Below are 17,572 nucleotides of genomic sequence, written 5' to 3'. Positions count from 1 at the left end.
TGTTTGTTCTTCGTGGTTTTCTTCCCCCTGGAGACCCATTTTCAGTAAAAATGAAATAACAAAAATATCAATCTTTTAAGGTTTTATATTTTCAGATAGAAGCAAGACAAACTGATTAAAATTTTGTTTTGAAAAACATTAATTGTCCTTAATTTATTTGTTTTTTTTAGTTTTACCTCCATAATAATATTTGGAAGAGACATCATTGGCAAGGACAAGTATTTGATTGATGGGATATATGCTTCACTCTTGTTTGACTGTGTTGGGGGAAGACTGTGGGTTTTTTTGTTCCTTTGCAATAGCTTCTAGAGCAAACCTCTGTAAATATGAATAATTTTAAAAGAGAGAATTTCTCACATACTCCTACTCTGAGAGACCTACCATGAAATAGTTAAATATATTTGCATCTCAGAGTCCCACTTTATCTGACAGATGCTTGGACTTTCCATGCATTTTAACAGTGTATACCTTAGCAGTCATTTTGTTCTTTGTTCAGTATTTGTCCTGTGTTGTCTAGACCTACAAAGAACCATCTTAATGTAATGAGTTCTTGTGAAGTCACTGCTTTAAACTATCAGATTGTCTTCCATGAGGATTTCTTGATACTTTTTCCTGACAGCTTTCAAGATAGTGTGGCATCTCCTGTCCTTTTCTTATTACAAGAACCACCATAATAACAAGCCTGAGACAAACTTTCAGAGCAATAATTTAGGGAGAATAGAGAATACAAGAAAGGACTGAAGGGAATTAATAACTTTTTCTCACTTTTTATGAGTTCCAGGAGAATATGATCATGGATACAATGTAAAATGATTATTAAAGAGAGAGATGTTATTTTCTAGACTAGTAAATGGCTAGATGGCTAAGCAGTGGATTGGCTTTATTTCCATTTTTGTCAGATGTGACCTCAATTTTGAGAAGCAGCCAAGTCACGGCAGACTGGAGTTTCACACTGCTTTGTTTACTTTTTTTCCCCCCCAGCTTTCAGGGTTTACTCAATTCCCTTACCAACCCAGGTCTTAGATACTTCAGAACTACGTATGGCTGATACTTGTATTTAAAGCAAATATCTAGCTAATTAAGAATTATTATTATTTTTTATATTGTGCATGTGGATCCTTAATCTGTTGCATTGTGACAGATTTTTGACAGAATGTGTCAACCAAAGACTTATAGTGGGAAGAAGACAGTGAAAATCGTACCCTTAATTGTAATGGAAGAAACTGATTTGTTGCTTATTCTCACAGCATCAGTGACCTACTGTAAAGGAGTATTTCTGCACAGAACAAAATGCAGATGAAAAAACTTTTTAATCTCTGAGATTGTAGATCTGATTGCAGTTTCTGACAACGTGCATTTGTTTGTAGATATTAGTGATACAACTGCCAATAATAAATGATTATTGAAGATACCGTATTAACTCCTCAAATTAAGCCACAGTTTGTGATTTAGAGGTTTCTTCCATTTGTTTTAGAAAACTATGTAGTATGTAGAACTTTCTATAAATTTTAAGTGTTAATAAAGCAGTCTAATATGGTGTGAATTGTTCCTTTGTAGCTCTTCTGCTTCTTAAGAGCAGAAAGAGTCAGCACAAACAGGGAAATTTAACTATCAGATTCTGGTTTTTTGTTCCCTCTCTTCCTGTTTCTGCACTAATAGTAACATAAATATAGACACATTATTAGTCTGCTTAGTAAAGCATACTTGACAATGCATATGAAATACAGGTATAATGAAGAACATTGCAGGGTTTTGGTCTTGTTTGGTTGGTTTTAGATGCCAAAAGCAGAGTGTATTCTCACAGACTCCATCTGTTTATCTTTAAAAGAAAATAACTTACTTTCCAGATACCTTCTTTCTTCTCCTAAATTGTGTTTGAGACTCCTTAAAACATATTGCTGTCTTTAAACTCAAGGTTTGGACTTTGTTTCATTTATCTCAATCCACCCAATTTGGCTTAACTTTCAGATAAATATAGACTATCACTTCTCTGGCATGGCATGCAGGTATCTTGTTACATTTCAAGTCTTTCATTTTTATTCACCTGACCAAACAGTGAAACAACTGCAGAAGACCAGCCTCATAAAGAAATTTACACAGTTTTCCTTCCAGAACTTAAGTTCATTCAGCAGCTGGAATTCTACAGCTGGTTGTGTTGTGTTTTGGTTTAGGGTTTTTTGTTTGTTTGCTTGGGTGATGTTGTTGTTGTTTGTTTGGTTTGGTTTGTTTTTTTCCAAAGTGTAGTTGTATATCTGTTTGCACCGCTGTCTTTTCCACCTTCAGGAACCATATTATGATGAATTTTTATCTTCTAATTCAGTGTATTTTTTTCTCCTTCTGTGATCCTGAACCTCTTTGGAATTCCCCAGTGTATGCACATACTTGTATGTACACACACTGAGACCATGTATGGATCTTGTATTTTCTGTCATGTTGGCATACTTTGGAATCTAAATGGTTTGTGTTTTGGTTGGGGTTTTTGGTTGGTTTGCTTGTTTGTTTTTCCCCTAAATCCTCTCAAACCTCACCAGTTTAAACAGTTATTAAAATACGGGTCCACATATCATTGCTATTCCTAATATTACTAAGGAGTATATGCATGTTGCAATCTGTATTAAATAGAGTAGAATAGAATAGAATAGAATTAACCAGGTTGGAGGAGACCTTTGAGATCATTGAGTCCAACCTATCATCCAACACCACCTAATCAACTAAACCACGCAACCAAGCACCCCATCAAGTCTCTTCCTAAACACCTCCAATGATGGTGATCCCATTCCAATGGCCAATCACTCTTTCTATGAAGAACTTCTTCCTAACATCCAGCCTAAACCTCTCCTGGTGCAGCTTGAGATTGTGTCCTCTTGTTCTGGTGCTGGTTGCCTGGGAGAAGAGACCAGCCCCCACCTGGCTACAACCTCCCTTCAGGTAGTTAAAGACAGCAATAAAGTCTCCCCTGAGCCTCCTCTTCTCCAGGCTATTTAATTCTATATTTTGTAGAAGTAGTTTGATGTTGTGGTAATATAGGTGGATTCACTCAGTAGAAGGTGAGGTGGTTGCAACAGAAATTACCCACAAGGATATAGGAAAATAACTTTGACAGAAAATACCAGTTTCACTGTATGATAAATAAACTATTTTTGCTCCAGGGTTTGCATTTTTTTTCATGATTTGCACTGTGACTGTCATTCTGATATTTTTGTTGGTCTGCTACTGTACCAAGTAGGCATTTTCACCCTGCTCCTGAAAAGATGTTTTACTGTATTTTAATAATCCCCAGGACTATCATGTGTCACTGCCAGTGCAGAAGAAGCAAGCAAGACTAAAAGATTGTGGTGGGTTGAAGTTTCCCCCAGCATTAACTTTAGCCAGACTAACTCAGTTAGAAGCAAATGAAGCTTACCATTAAAACTACCACAAAGGTGAAGTCAGTAATGAGAAACCATCACGCTCAGCCTTGATAGCAAATTTGTTACTGTAGCAGTGCGCATATGGGAGTTTAGCCTCTCACATTATTTTTTGAAGACTGAAGAGAAACAAACCAAAACAACAGCAACAACAAACAACACAAAAAAACCACAACAAAATATCAGACATAATGAGCATGATTAGGCCTTGAACTGTCCAGTTCAGATCCTATTTTCTTCTACACTTGCATCAGTCAAGAGCTGGATGCTTCAGCAAAGAGCCCAAATATAATGATGAGAAGCACAGTAGACTTCAGCAAGAAGTTCTACTTCCCTGTATTTGAAGTTTTTGGGCTTTGTTTGGGTGGGGGGGTTTATTGATTGTTTGTTCTGTTTTGTTTTGTTTTGTTTTCCCCCCAGAAAATCTATGTCCACTGACTGGGTCTGTGTTGCTGTATGGGTTGAATGGTCAGGATTTGGCTCTCAGCCATCGTTTTATCACTTCATTATACCTCAGTGTATAGTAAGAACAGGACTGCCTGGATTCTTAATTACTGTTATTGTCACTCCTTTAAACCAGATGGCTTTTGTGTTTAACAGCATATATTATTTCATCCATTTGCCTATTAGTTATTTTGTAATTCTTATTTGTATAAAGAACCATTACATGTGTTATGTACTAAAAGGACAGACTGCAAAGGTAAGCCCAAATTCATGAATTACCAGAATTAAGACTGACATGGAAGTCCTCATTTGTTCCTTTTGCATAGGTGTCTTAGATAATTATCTGAATTATGCAAACCCAAAATTTTCTTTAGAACAACATCTTAATGATTTACATGTATACTCTCACCAGGGTGAGGACTGCATACATTCTCAATGGTGTTTATGTCATTGCATCCAAACTGGTTTGCAAAATGTTGCTTTAGTGCCAAATATTGCTACAGTTAGTGTATATTTTCATTATGAAACAGTTTGAATGCACAGTTTGCATTCATGAACAATTCAAGTTTGCATTTCATGGCAAGTTTCTTTTAAGGAATATTGATTAAAATGTAATTGAAACAGCATTTATTCAGCATTTATGCTGAATAAACCTTTAACAGAATTTATTCTTAGCAGCATTTTTAAATAATTACCCTGCTATTCCTCAAGATCAGCATTAGTATTTGGGCAGAGTAGGAAGTGAAGCCAAAAGATGAAAAAGAATTGCCCACAAAAATCTGTAAACATTGTGAAAAAAACTATTAGGAGTGGTCAAAATCACAAAAAGCTCAAGTACTCAGAACTCCAAAGTAGATTATTTGCATGCCCATAACCTCTGTAAATAAAACTCCATAATTTTTTGTGCATCATGCGCAGTTTAGACAAATAACACAAGAGTTTCTGAGAGTTTAAACTTCTATTTGCATTTTACAGAAAGATAAAGAAGACCAGTGGCTAGAGAAAAAAGTGCAGGGTAGTAGAGACCACATCATCTTAGAGCACCTTCAATGGACCATGGGTTACGAAGTACAAATCACTGCTGCCAACAGACTGGGTTATTCTGAGCCAACATTGTATGAATTCAGCATGCCACCGAAGCCCAACATTATTACAGGTAAGTTAATTTTGGAGTGTTTTCTCTCCATGAATTATTTGCTACTTGTAATACCCTAATTTGTGGTGTTGAATGTAAGCTAACTGAAGTCTTTAACCGGCAGAGCTTGAGACCACACACTCTATTATCAGCAAAGACTCAATTCAAAACCCTTAAATGGTGCCCTATTTTCATCTTTTCTCTTAGTAATGAAGTAATTTCTAAGTACAGAAAAAAACATTTTCTCTTCAACCAAGATGCTGACAGTTATAAAATAGTATTTAAGATGCACCTGCTATAAAGCTTAAAATTGTACTGCCTATTTGTGGTAAGCAACTTAGTTGTTTTAATTCTTGTTTTCAGTTGTATCTCTCCATATGATTCAAGATTCACATGTATTAAAGGTATTTATTTATTAACCTGGTGAGGTTAAGACTTCAAATAATCTTGTTTAGGTGCCATCCTACTGATTCACCCTAACGTGGTGAGCATACAGATCTGTATTGAACCTATTTAGAAGCTTTGAAATCTACAGTAAAGTTCATATTTGTAAGTGTGAAAATAGGGAGGATTTGGAATTCTTTTAAGGAAAATTGAATAGTAACTGACAGTGAGCTTGTTTCATTAAGTAATTTATCAAGTCTTACTGCTTTCTAAAGTAGAGTTATATTTTGGAGCAATAATGCAATTTTCATTCCTTTAGAGTAAACCTAAAATATGATATTGTGGAGTAAAATATCAAGTAAATAGGGAGGTGGTGGAGTCACCATCATTGGAGGTGTTTAGGAGGAGACTTGATAGGGTGCTTGGTTGCATGGTTTAGTTGATTAGGTGGTGTTGGATGATGGTTGGACGCGATGATATCAAAGGTCTCTTCCAACCTGGTCTATTCTATTCCCATTCCTATTCTATTCTATTCTATACTATTCTATTCTATACTATTCTATTCTATTCTATTCTATACTATTCTATTCTATTCTATTCTATTCTATACTATTCTATTCTTATTTCTGATATATTGTGGGTCATTTTGATTTTTACAGAGAAAATGTTATGAGGAAGAAATTTCCAATGTTTCCTTTTAATTATGAGCTGATATCTTTAATAATAAAATCCAAATTAGCTTAGATGAGTTGGCATTTTAAAAATAGGTGCTAAATCCTCTAACAGAGTGTTTTCTGTGTGCTGTATGTTAAACTCTTAAAAGTATTACAATAAAATTAAAATCTTGCCAAATTAATGTAGTGGACTATGTTAAAATGTAAAGCATATCAATATCTGTGTTTCACCCCGGGCATTGGTCTTAGTAAAATGGTAATGAGTTTGATCATATCATAGACTGGCCTCAGAAAATTTGAAATAACTGATTAGATTTTTCTCCACCTATTACAAGTTTTCTTGCCAGGTTTTTTTCAGGGAAGTTATCTCAAGATCCCTGCAACTTTTTTTTTTTTTTTTTTTAATATTCCATAGCAATTTCTTGGAATCAGAAACATTCTCACTTTTATTTATAGAATGGAGTGGCATTTGTAATTCATGAGTAGGTTCAGATCCAGACCTAGTACAAATACTTGGTTTATACACTTGAATTTCAGCAATGAATTTCAGTAGTGAATGTCAGTGGTGAAATTCAAATGGTGTTTTTCACTGCAATCTAACTTTAGGCTGTTAGAATTATTTAAAGCATTCCATTTTATTGCTACAGCTGCTGTAACAGAGAAACATGATTTTCCTCTGTAAATGGAAATGTGGGTGGTCTCCAGACTTGCAAATATAAAGCAGCTTCATGAATTTAGTTCCAGAAGATAGAACATTTTTATCTGAACACTGTTTTATAGTTATTTAAGGCCTTTTTCCTTTCGGTGCTCTCCCATAACCTCTAAGTAGTTGTAAGAAGTCTGTTACACTATTTAACATCAGGTCTTCTTTATGAGAATCATTATTGCAATTATGATTGTAGAACTAATTAGTTTCCTTGACAACTGTTTTTGCAAGGCCTGAAAAGAGTGTGAAATTCCCATCATAAGAACATTCTGTAGGCGACATTTAAATTATGTCAAAAAGCACTTAGAATCAGTCGAACATTAATGTTCATGAGTCAGTATGGTTTCTTGTTTTGAAATGGCATAATATTATTGCTGCAATATAATATCTAGAACATTGTTGCAAAAGTATGAATCTATTGTTTTAAAACTTGACAGATAACATGTATAAAATGTTTAACTTTGAGTAATTCCTTTTAGTATCAGTCAGCCTGGATGATGCAATGTTTTTCTGCTCTGAGGCATAAGTATTTGCTGCCAGATATCTACACCTAGGTCCAAAAAAAAGAGATAGGCAACAGGAATGAAATTAGGTAGACTTGTGAATTAAATCTGCTTCACTTATCCTGTGCTCAATTAGAAGCTTGTATTGACTGAGATTACCTTCCTGATATAATTATTGTAAAAGCTTCTAAGACTCGTGAAGGTTTTCATTAGTATGTGCCCAGATCCATGGCACTTCAGATGAATTGAGTGTTTCTGTCTTGCTCTTAATGTAATTGAAAACCAAGATATCTGTAGATCCTCTGTATGCAATCTCATGAATATTACTTATCCCAAGAGAATTTTGGGATCCCATAAGTATCATGATGGTTAACTATACCTAGCATACTATTGTGGTGAAAATGTGTGCAAGTTAATGCAATTAATCAGAGAACTGGAGAGAGGGAGGCAAGGATACATTTGTTGTCCCTTGATAGGTGCTTACCAGGGAAATGGAAATTGTCACAACTTTGACTACTGCAGAAGGAGCATGCTTATGCTTTCAAGATATAAAACAGAAGTAATAATCCCTGAGGGCAGGGACTGGATGCCAACACTCAAGTGAACACACAACTCCTGTGGGCACTGAATCCACAACTTCTATTTGCTAGGGAAGTGTAAGCAAGCAACAGCTCCTGGTTATAGCTCCTGGCAGTCAGATTCTATAATAACACAGTCTGATGATCTTCCAAGGTCTAGGAAAGAGCTTGGGGCTACATATTGTTGTCTGGCATCACTGAGGTGCATCAATGAGACAGATACTCTGTTAAAAGTTTGCATGGCTGACCTCATCAACCTCCAACTATGGATCTGTACTCTAGTCTCCAGTCACTGAGCCACTCAAATTTGTGATTAGTTCCTCAGAATTTATAACCTTTTTAATAAAAGTTTCTTGATTTCCTGATTGTGTGAATGGTTTACCCATAGAACTTTGCACTGACTTTGAGAAAGACTCAGCAAACCAATTTCTTAACATGTTTTCCCTTATATAAATGTATGTATAAATCTATTCATGTATGTGTGTATACATGTACACATTACTGCATATCTATGTATAGATCATTTTACTTACTACTTTTTTGTGTGATTTTTTTTTTTACAGTCAGCAATTCTATCCTTCTATTTCAGTTTTTACCTAGACATAGGAACATTTATTTAAGAACCATGCTTTGAAGAAAACAATTACATAGTCATAAATATAGTATTTTATGTATTCCAAAATCTTGCTAAGGATGTGAGTTGTCACTACTTGCAGGCAGATGCACCTCTAACACTGTTGTGCTTGCCTGTGAGTGAAGTTTTTAACAGATTTTAAGTACTCATTTCATACATTTTAGAAAATGTTGGTTCTGGTTTCTCTATGGAGTGAATTTGCTTCTAGTCCTGTGAGAAAAAGGTGATTGCCAAAAGGGCTGTGTATCTTTGCTCTTAGCTCTTTATCAGTGTTAGGACAGCATAGACTAAACATCTACAGCCATAACAAACCTTCTGACTAGGTGTCACTAGGAACAGCCAAATTCCATCAGCTCCCATAGCCAACAATGCAGCCATTTTTGTAGATCAATTTACTCTTTCTTACCAGGACAGAGAAAGAAATGGTGCCTTTGTACTGTGTAGCTGGTAAAGAAGTGTCCAAATCAGCTGCCATTCTGAACCATTAATACTGCAACTTTAATAAACATCTACAGGCTTACATTAAATGAATCTTAGGATGAAATGGAAGGTGTTAAACGAGGATACTTTCAGCAAGCATTAGATATATGTTCTGAATTAGTGGTACAAGATTTATGCATGTGCCTTCTTGCAAAGGCTTTTATGCAGTTAGTGTTGTTTCTCTGAAAGGCCAGGAAATATATGAAAAATGGCTGCAAGTTGTGTTGTATTGTATGATTTTTTTTCTTCATTGTGGATTAATAACTTGGCACAATAATGGGAAAATGCAAGGAAGAAGCCCATAGGCCTGTTTTTCTTACTTGGCCATATTGGCTGTTTTGTTTTGTTGTTGTTTTGGTGTGGGTTTTTTTTGGGGGGGTGTGTGTGTTTTTGTGGGGTTTTGTTTTCTTATGTTTTTTAACTTCCAGTACTGCATGAACTGTAGGAATACTTTTTTATTATTATTAATCCATGGGGAAAAAAAATTAGTCCCTTTAATCCCATTTACTGTTTTTTGTTTGGTTTGGTTTTTTTTCAATGCATATCTGTCATCAGTGCTTAAAATCATATAGTGATATGCAAAGGGAGACAATCTAATGTGTGGTATTTTCCCTCATCATCTCTGTTAGCAAAGATAATATGCTTCACATCAAACATGATTTTTATCAGTAGTTTTTACAAAAACGCAGGTTTAGGATCTCCAGTGGTGTCAAAGTGAATGAAAACATAAACCCAGCTCTTCTTAGTGCTTCAGATATGTGTGTGTGTGTGCGTATATGTGTATTTGAATTGCTGTTTGTACGCTTTATGATGTTTTTCAAAGAGAAAAATAGGGCTTTTGAACTATACAAACACTGTTTTGTTAGAATTGAGGCTGGGAAATTTACTAAGGCCTGGAAGTTACTTAGTGCAGAAAACCAGAAATCAGTCTCGCTGCTGTCCACAATTTTCTCTCAGTGAGAGTCCTTTTCTTTAAATTTGCTCTCAAACAATTCATTGACCTTTATTGGGTAGAAATAAATTCTACATGGTCCCATTCATGTAGCTGTGGTAGGTTTTTGTTCCTGTTACATCATGATGCCAAGCAGCCCAAACAGCAGACTCTCTTGCTGGAGGTGCTTTCCTTGTCTCTTATAGCTTTTCAGCCCTGTCCCATGGAGCACCATCTCCCTAGGTCTAGCTCTGAAGGCAGGCATAACCTCCCTTTTCCCCCAAAAGGGTTGACTTGACCCTGACTATGCATCAGCTAAAGGAATCCAAAAAGCAGACTTTGTTCTTCTTCTGTAGCCAGCTGGAAAAGTACACAACATTTATGTCGTACTGTATCTATGAATAAGCTTCCAAAGGTAAAACATCCATTCCAAGGACCAGAACCTTTGAGACCAACCATAGTAGGTGCTGCTTTTGTAAATTTTATGCATTACAAGAGTCTTTAGTCTGTCTCCACAATTATTTACTATTTTGTTTGGTTGGTCGGTCACAGATGAATCTCTGGAAGAAATGAGAATTGGTTGCATGCTTCACTTTAAGTGCTTAAATAAATTGTTTTGAGTTTAGACCAAAGAGTTTACCACTTCAGCCTCTGTGGAGAGGCACATGTTGCTGCTAGTAAGCTGTATCTTTTCAGTGCTTTATTATCCATATTTGTCCAGAAAACAGCAATGGTTAACATTTTATCCACACTTTAATCATATTTTGATGTTTCTATCGATGTCTTTCAAATGATTGACACAATGTAAAAGATTAATTCTATTTTCTCTTGTTTTTCTTTCCCACTGTCACTTTTTTCCCCTTTCTATACTTTATTTTTCATGTTTTATCAATCTTTCCGCTTTTTTTGGTCAAATTTACTTCTTTTTTCACACTCAAACTTCTGTAACAACTCCTGTCCACACAGACAGATGCTGTGAAGCTACTAAAGGTGAAAATGGAGGCCAGTCCCTGCAGCTGAATGCTGCTTCTTTCTGTTTCATTGCAGTCATAAGTTACTGGTGCATGTTTTGATGCTGTCAATAGTGCAAGCAGTGTGTTTTCTTCCTTTCATATTAAATTCATATTTACAGGAAAATAAACACAGGCCTGTATAAAAATAAAAAATAAATAAAGGTACTTTTCTGTATCTCTTCTGAATTTTCCATTTCTAGCTACAATCCTAAGAGCATAATTAGGTCAGTCTGTGCATGCAAAATCCTTCATGTAGCTCTTTGGAAATCTGTTAAGTTCCATGACAAATTCAACAAATGATGCTTGGATCTTCTATTGCACATGGCTGGAAGAATGTGATGTATTGAATATGTGCAATGTGATTTGATTCTCTTTTCTCAAATACAGTTTGATTATAAGAACTCTGTGCATAGATTTCGCCCTTGTGAGTTGCCTGGCTTTCCAGGTACACCATCAGTTTCATAAGAACATTTTGTTTCTGTTTCAATCCTCTTCAGAATTGTGATTATAGTAGCTCCTCTGTGATGTACTTAGCACTGTATGCTTAACATAAATGTTTTGTACTTTCTGGGGGGTTTTAACAAACATTTCTGCTCTAGCCATGCATCAGCACATAAAATGGGTCCCTGCCAATAACCTTGCTTCTCATGACTGTGATGATGAAACATTCCATTTCTGGACATTCATTGGACTTAAAGCTGTATGGAGCTCAATTTTGACCATTAGCAAAAAGTGGGAAAAGTAATTTTCCCCTATTTCACACATTAAAAGAATGGCTTACAAATTCTGCAACTAGAACAATGGATACAAAGCCTCAGGGAGAAAAAAGTTAATTAAGGAAGATCCACACAAGTATTTTGCTTCGTACATTTGAGTTTAGAATGTATATTACTGACTGTGTTTGTGGTTCATTCCTCTGTTGCATACAAAACCCAAGCAAGCAATGTACTTTAGAGCTGAAGCAGAATTAAATATTTTAAGATACTTTCCTTCAAATTGCTACCAAAATAAGAATGCTAATACAACTGGAGAGCTGTCTGGCAGAAAGGGACCTGGGGGGTTTAATTGACAGGCAAGTGAATATGAGCAAGCACTGTGCCCAGGTGGCTAGGAAAACCGGTGGCATCCTGGCTTGTATCAAAAATGCTGTGTCCAGTAGGAGTAGGGAGGTGATTTTCCCTTTGTACTCAGCTCTGGTGAGGCCACACCTTGGATTTTGTGTCCAGTTTTGGACACCTCAATACAGGAGAGATGTGGAGGTGCTGGAGTGAGCGCAGAGGAGTGCAACAAAGCTGGTGAAGGGCCTGGAAAATAAGTCTTATAAGGAGTGACTGAGGGAGCTGGAGATGTTTAGTTTGGAAAAGAGAAGGCTAAAAGGAGACCTTGTTGCTGTCTAGAACTACCTAAAAGGATGTTGTGGAAAGGCTGGTGCTGGTCTCTTCTCACAGGTAATTAGTGATAGAACAAGAGAGAATGGCCTCAAGCTGTGACTGGGTAGGTTTAGACTGGAGAGGAGGAAAAAAGTTTTCACAGAAAGAATAGTGAGGCACTGGAATGGGCTGCCCAGGGTGGTGGTTGAGTCACCAACCCTGGGTGTGTTGAAAGGTCATTTAGACATGGTGTTTGGGGATATAGTTTAGGGGTGAACTTTATAGAGTAGGGTTATTGGTTGGACTTGGTGATCCTGAGGGTCTTTTTCAACCTGAATGTTTCTGTGGAAAGCCTTCAGAAGTTTTAGAAGCTAAATACACATTATAAATGACAAGCTAGCTTTTAATCGTCAGTGTCACAATGCCAGCAAGTTGAAGAGGTAAATTCAGATCACTTACCTTTTTTCCAACTGATAGGAGCTTCAGTTTGAAACTACCTAAATTTCCCCTGTTAAATGAGAGAAATTTTAGGTTTTCTCCAATTTATATTCTTCTGTGTTACACATTTTGAGGTTATCAGGTACTCTGAATATAATTCTTTTCTTTTGACCCTACTTTTCCCATCCCAGTCAAAAGAGAATCAGTTAAACCAGTACAGGGATTTTGTGACAGCAGTGCCAGACATTTCTTGGCAGTGCCCCAAACCCACTGTAACAAGAAAGAAAAAGAGGAAGAGAATAATGTCCTTGGGTTGTCATGTATCTCCTGCGATGAATAACTAATGCAGTTGTGTTTGTATCTCTTTCTAAGAATATTTACCAATCATTAAAAACAATGAGAGCAAAATTATTTTACAGTATTTTGTGCAATCTGTGGGAATGGGAGGTGAATGAGCTCTTATTCTGGGAAAGGCTGCTCTATATGGACTCAATTTCAAAGGTCTTCTCCCACCCGATTAATTCTGTATTTCTGTATGAAGGATGGGTATTCACTTGTCACAATGTCCCCTTCTCAGTGATTCTTTCTGTGGAGACATGTGACTGGATTTCCAAGCCACCTTGAACATTTTTCCTCTGCATTTACCACCGTGAAACATAACCACAATGGAGAAGATGCAGTCTCTTCCTGTCTGTTCTTTATAACATTTGTCTTGTGATTCATAAGAAGTGATTCTCACTTTCTAACCTACCCCTCTTCCTGAAGGCTTCCTATTCAGAGTTAATTGATAAGTAAATGCATTTTCCAGATATGCTTTATTGCTTTAACTCCTTTCCTTCCTTATTTCTGAAAAGAAGGGGAAGTGAGGGGGAAGAAATGGTCTGTAAATGAGGCACAAAAGCAGAAATTTATTGAATGATGAGAGCAGACTCAAGAGGCCTCCAGGTAAAAATAGTGTAATTAGCACAATATCATATGACTAAACAGCCCCTGCTCTACCACCACCATTTTTGCACCCATCCCAGAGCCAGAGGCAAGACCCTCACCAGCCAAGATACCACACAAAGGAGCTCAGCCCCAGTGAGGAGGCCCAGGCAGCACCCATGGATGATACTGGAGGAGTCATCAATCATTGCCCTACCTAACCGGGGGGCCACCAGGCCCCCCGGCCTTTGTTGTCACCACCACCATCACCCAGTGTGCACCATGGGTACTCACCAGTGATGAGAGGAGGATCCTCCAGCCCAGATGGGCTCAGCTTAGGGCTTCTGCCCTTCCTGGTGAGGATTAAATAGGGGAGTGGGTGGGGAGGGCCAAGTGGCCACACCTGGGGTGGGAGGAGCCTCCAAGAGAGCCCAGGTGCTCTGGGATTTGAGGGGGAAAAGGGAGAAAATGGTGTGGGTGAGGGACTATGAGGAGAGGCTAAGAGAGCTAGGGTTGCTTAGCCTGGAGAAGAGGAGGCTCAGGATATAGTTTAGTGGTCATGGTATTTGGGTTATGGTTGGACTTGATGATCTTAAAGGTCTTTTCCAACCTTAATGATTCTATGATATAGATGATTTTAAAGTCTTGTCTTCCTACATATGAGAATGAAAAGAGAATGAGAGATGTCTGCAAATTAAATTATAATTGGTAGGTATAGACTGAACAGCTTTAAAATTGTAGTTCAAACTGTATAAAGATAATATGTCTGCACAAATTGAATTTAATATTCTGCTGTCATTCATCCTTAGATGGTAGATAAGTAAATTTGTTCCTTTAAATGCAGTAATTGTAAAAGGGATTTTAGGTCATGAGATTGACAGTGTAAAACATTACAATTTTTTCACATGTTTTTAAAAGCTAATATTCAACTGTCTGTGAGCTGAAGTCCTGAAATGTTCCATGCTGAATTTATGCCTTAAATCCAAATTAGTGGCACAGAAACTTAAAAAGGGTAATGATTATTCTTCAGTATAGCAGTGTATCTCTAAAGAACAGTGCTTTGAAAATGTTTTGGTTTATAAACTTTTGAGTCTAAAGCTAGCTTCTTTCCTAATCAGATTTCACTTGTCTGTCTTGTTTCCAGAGTTTTGACAAGTTGCTAACATTTGCAAATTATTAATTAATCAAAATATTCACATAATGCAAGTTCAAATGTGATACTTCATTTATTACAATGGGGCTATTACAATGTAAATTGCCATCGAGCTAAATGTGAAAAATACTTCCCAGGACTAAAAAACAACACCACCACACATGTACTTCATGCATGGGAAATCAAATATATCTCTCTGGGGGTTTATGAGGTGTACAAAACTTACTGTTATTGAGCAATAGGGGACGTTTAGACTGGATGTTAGGAAGAAATTCTTCATAGAGTGATTGCCCATTGGAATGAGCTGCCCAGGGAGGTGGTGGAGTCACCATCATTGGAGGTGTTTAGGAGGAGACTTGATGGGGTGCTTGGTGCCATGGTTTAGTTGAATAGATAGTGTTGGATGATGGGTTGGACGTGATGATCTTGAAGGTCTCTTCCAACCTGGTCTGGTCTATTCTATTCTATTCTATTCTTTCTATTCTATTCTATTAAAATAGGAAGTGTAAGGCCAAGTATTGATGCAAAACTGTGATGTGCATATGAAAAATATAAGTGTAAACTGATATAGTAGTTTAGTTATGTAAGTAACTGTATGGTGAATACCCAGTTAGATGACTGAGCCTTACTATGCGCTGTCTACCATATAAACCTCATTCTCTAAATTTAATACTTCCACTCACATGTAAAGTTAATTAAGCCTTGTAAAGTTAACTAGTAAGTCCTAACAGGACAATTTATTATTATTTACTTAATTTTAGCTGTAATGGAGAGTTATATACCATTTCTGTTCTGCTGATTGTGCTAACAGTCTTCAGTCATCCACCCACTGTCCAGTATGTTGATGAGTTCTAATTGCTCATTTTTTTTGAGGACTTTTAGGGAAAAAGAAAACACAAAAACCTCTTTTAGGAAGTAATTTGAACAATATCAAGACAAATGTAGCATCTGAGGTCTATAATGAGATCACAGAAATCCTTGCTACATCTAGAGCTCATCTGAACTTAGCATATAGTACTTCACCCATCCCATTTCTCTAGGAATCTTCAGGTTTTCTTTTGCTACACATTTATCTGGCTTAATGTATAAGTGATGGAAACTGGCAAGGAAAGTTGTATTCCATGTAACACCAATGAATAAAACAAATAGTGTCAAATATCAAGTGTAGAAAACATACCAATACCACATGCAGAGAAACAGTAGCTGTTTCTCTGTTAAGTTTGGATGGTTCACAAGAACTAGATAAAGCGACTGAGGTAGGGATATCCACTTCTCTTCATTTCTATATGTTCTAAAGAAACTGTAGTAGCAAGTCTTACCACCCTATTATAGTGTATGATATTTATAGTTCTGTGTATTTGTGTTACATGTTGAACATTTTTGTAGAGGCAGTTTCTAGTGAATGTTTTATTTTCACATGTTTTGAATTATAATACATGTTAAGTGAGCTGCAATGTGAGCCCAGTAAATCTTACTGAGTGTATGTTTCCAACAGAATTACATTTGAAAATACAATGTACTAAAAGCTGCTTCTGTGAAAATTTTTGCTAGCAGTGCAATTTCTGTCAGTTTCTGTTGTCATAAAAACAATCTGAAAGGCAAGGGGGAAAAAAAATCTGTATTTCAAGTAGTTTATTTTGATTTGTGAAACAATAGTTGGGTTGTTTTTTTTTCATCTCGTTCACATTCTCATACCATTTTACTACACTGATCTCCTTCATGCCTGCAGTATTTGCTGTCATCTCTACTTTCTCCCTGAAAAAATGTGTGCATAGTGTAAATGTAATGTCCCTCAGCATCTTTCCAGTGTCAAGAAATGTAACTTCGTGTGTCTTTCATCTGCTGTTTAAAGTTCATTTGATTTTATGCAATTTCTGTCCACATTTTCATAATAAAGAGAACTGACTTAAAGCATTTCTATCTGTATTTTATTGCTGATAAACTGTTTTACCTACAGTACCTGCATTATGTATTTTGTAACTGATGTGAATCTTTCAATGTAGTATCAATCAATATTTTTGTTTCACAAGCAGGTCCTGCCTGACCAACCTGATCTCCTTCTATGATCAGGTGACCCACCTGATGGACGTGGGGAGGCCTGTGGATGTAGTCTACCTGGACTTCAGCAAGGCCTTTGACACTGTCCCCCACAGCAAACTCCTGGCCAAGCTGTCAGCCCATGGCTTAGACAGGAGCACTCTGCCTTGGGTTAGGAACTGGCTGGAGGGCTGAGCCCAGAGAGTGGTGGTGAATGGTGCCACATCCAGCTGGCGGCAAGTCACTGGTGGTGTGCCCCAGGGATCAGTACTGGGCTCCGTGCTCTTTAGCATCTTTATTGATGATCTGGATGAGGGCATTGAGTCCATCATCAGTAAATTTGTTGACGACACCAAGCTGGGGGCAGGAGTTGATCTACTGGAGGGTAGAGAGGCTCTGCAGAGGGACCTTGACAGTCTGGACAGATGGGCAGAGTCCAAGGGCATGAGATTTAACACATCCAAGTGCCGGGTTCTGCACATTGGCCACAACAACCCCATGGAGAGCTACAGGCTGGGGTCAGAGTGGCTGGAGAGTGGCCAGGCAGAGAGGGACCTACCTTAAGGGGGGTTGTAGAGAGGCAGAGGTTGGTCTCTTCTCCCAGGCAACCAGGACCAGAACAAGAGGACACAGTCTCAGGCTGCTCCAGGGGAGGTTTAGGCTGGAGGTTAGGAGGAAGTTTTACACAGAGAGAGTGATTGCCCATTGGAGTGGGCTGCCTGAGGAGGTGGTGGAGTCACCATCACTGGAGGTGTTCAGGA

General features: G+C 37.3%; 1 protein-coding gene across 1 annotated transcript in view; it reads left to right on the top strand.

Moving 5' to 3' along the window:
* The window catches only part of NCAM2 (neural cell adhesion molecule 2), a 198,250-nt gene that overhangs the window by 166,656 nt on the left and 14,022 nt on the right, over nucleotides 1-17,572 (top strand). Inside the window, exon 15 of the mRNA XM_054165884.1 lies at nucleotides 4,827-5,007. Coding sequence (XP_054021859.1) covers nucleotides 4,827-5,007 — 181 coding nt within the window. The remainder of the gene's footprint in view (nucleotides 1-4,826; nucleotides 5,008-17,572) is intronic.

The sequence above is a fragment of the Dryobates pubescens genome, chromosome 12, assembly GCF_014839835.1.
Source record: "Dryobates pubescens isolate bDryPub1 chromosome 12, bDryPub1.pri, whole genome shotgun sequence".
NCBI lineage: Eukaryota > Metazoa > Chordata > Aves > Piciformes > Picidae > Dryobates > Dryobates pubescens.
Note: the sequence above shows the minus strand (reverse complement) of the source record. Positions and strands in the feature narration are given on the sequence as shown.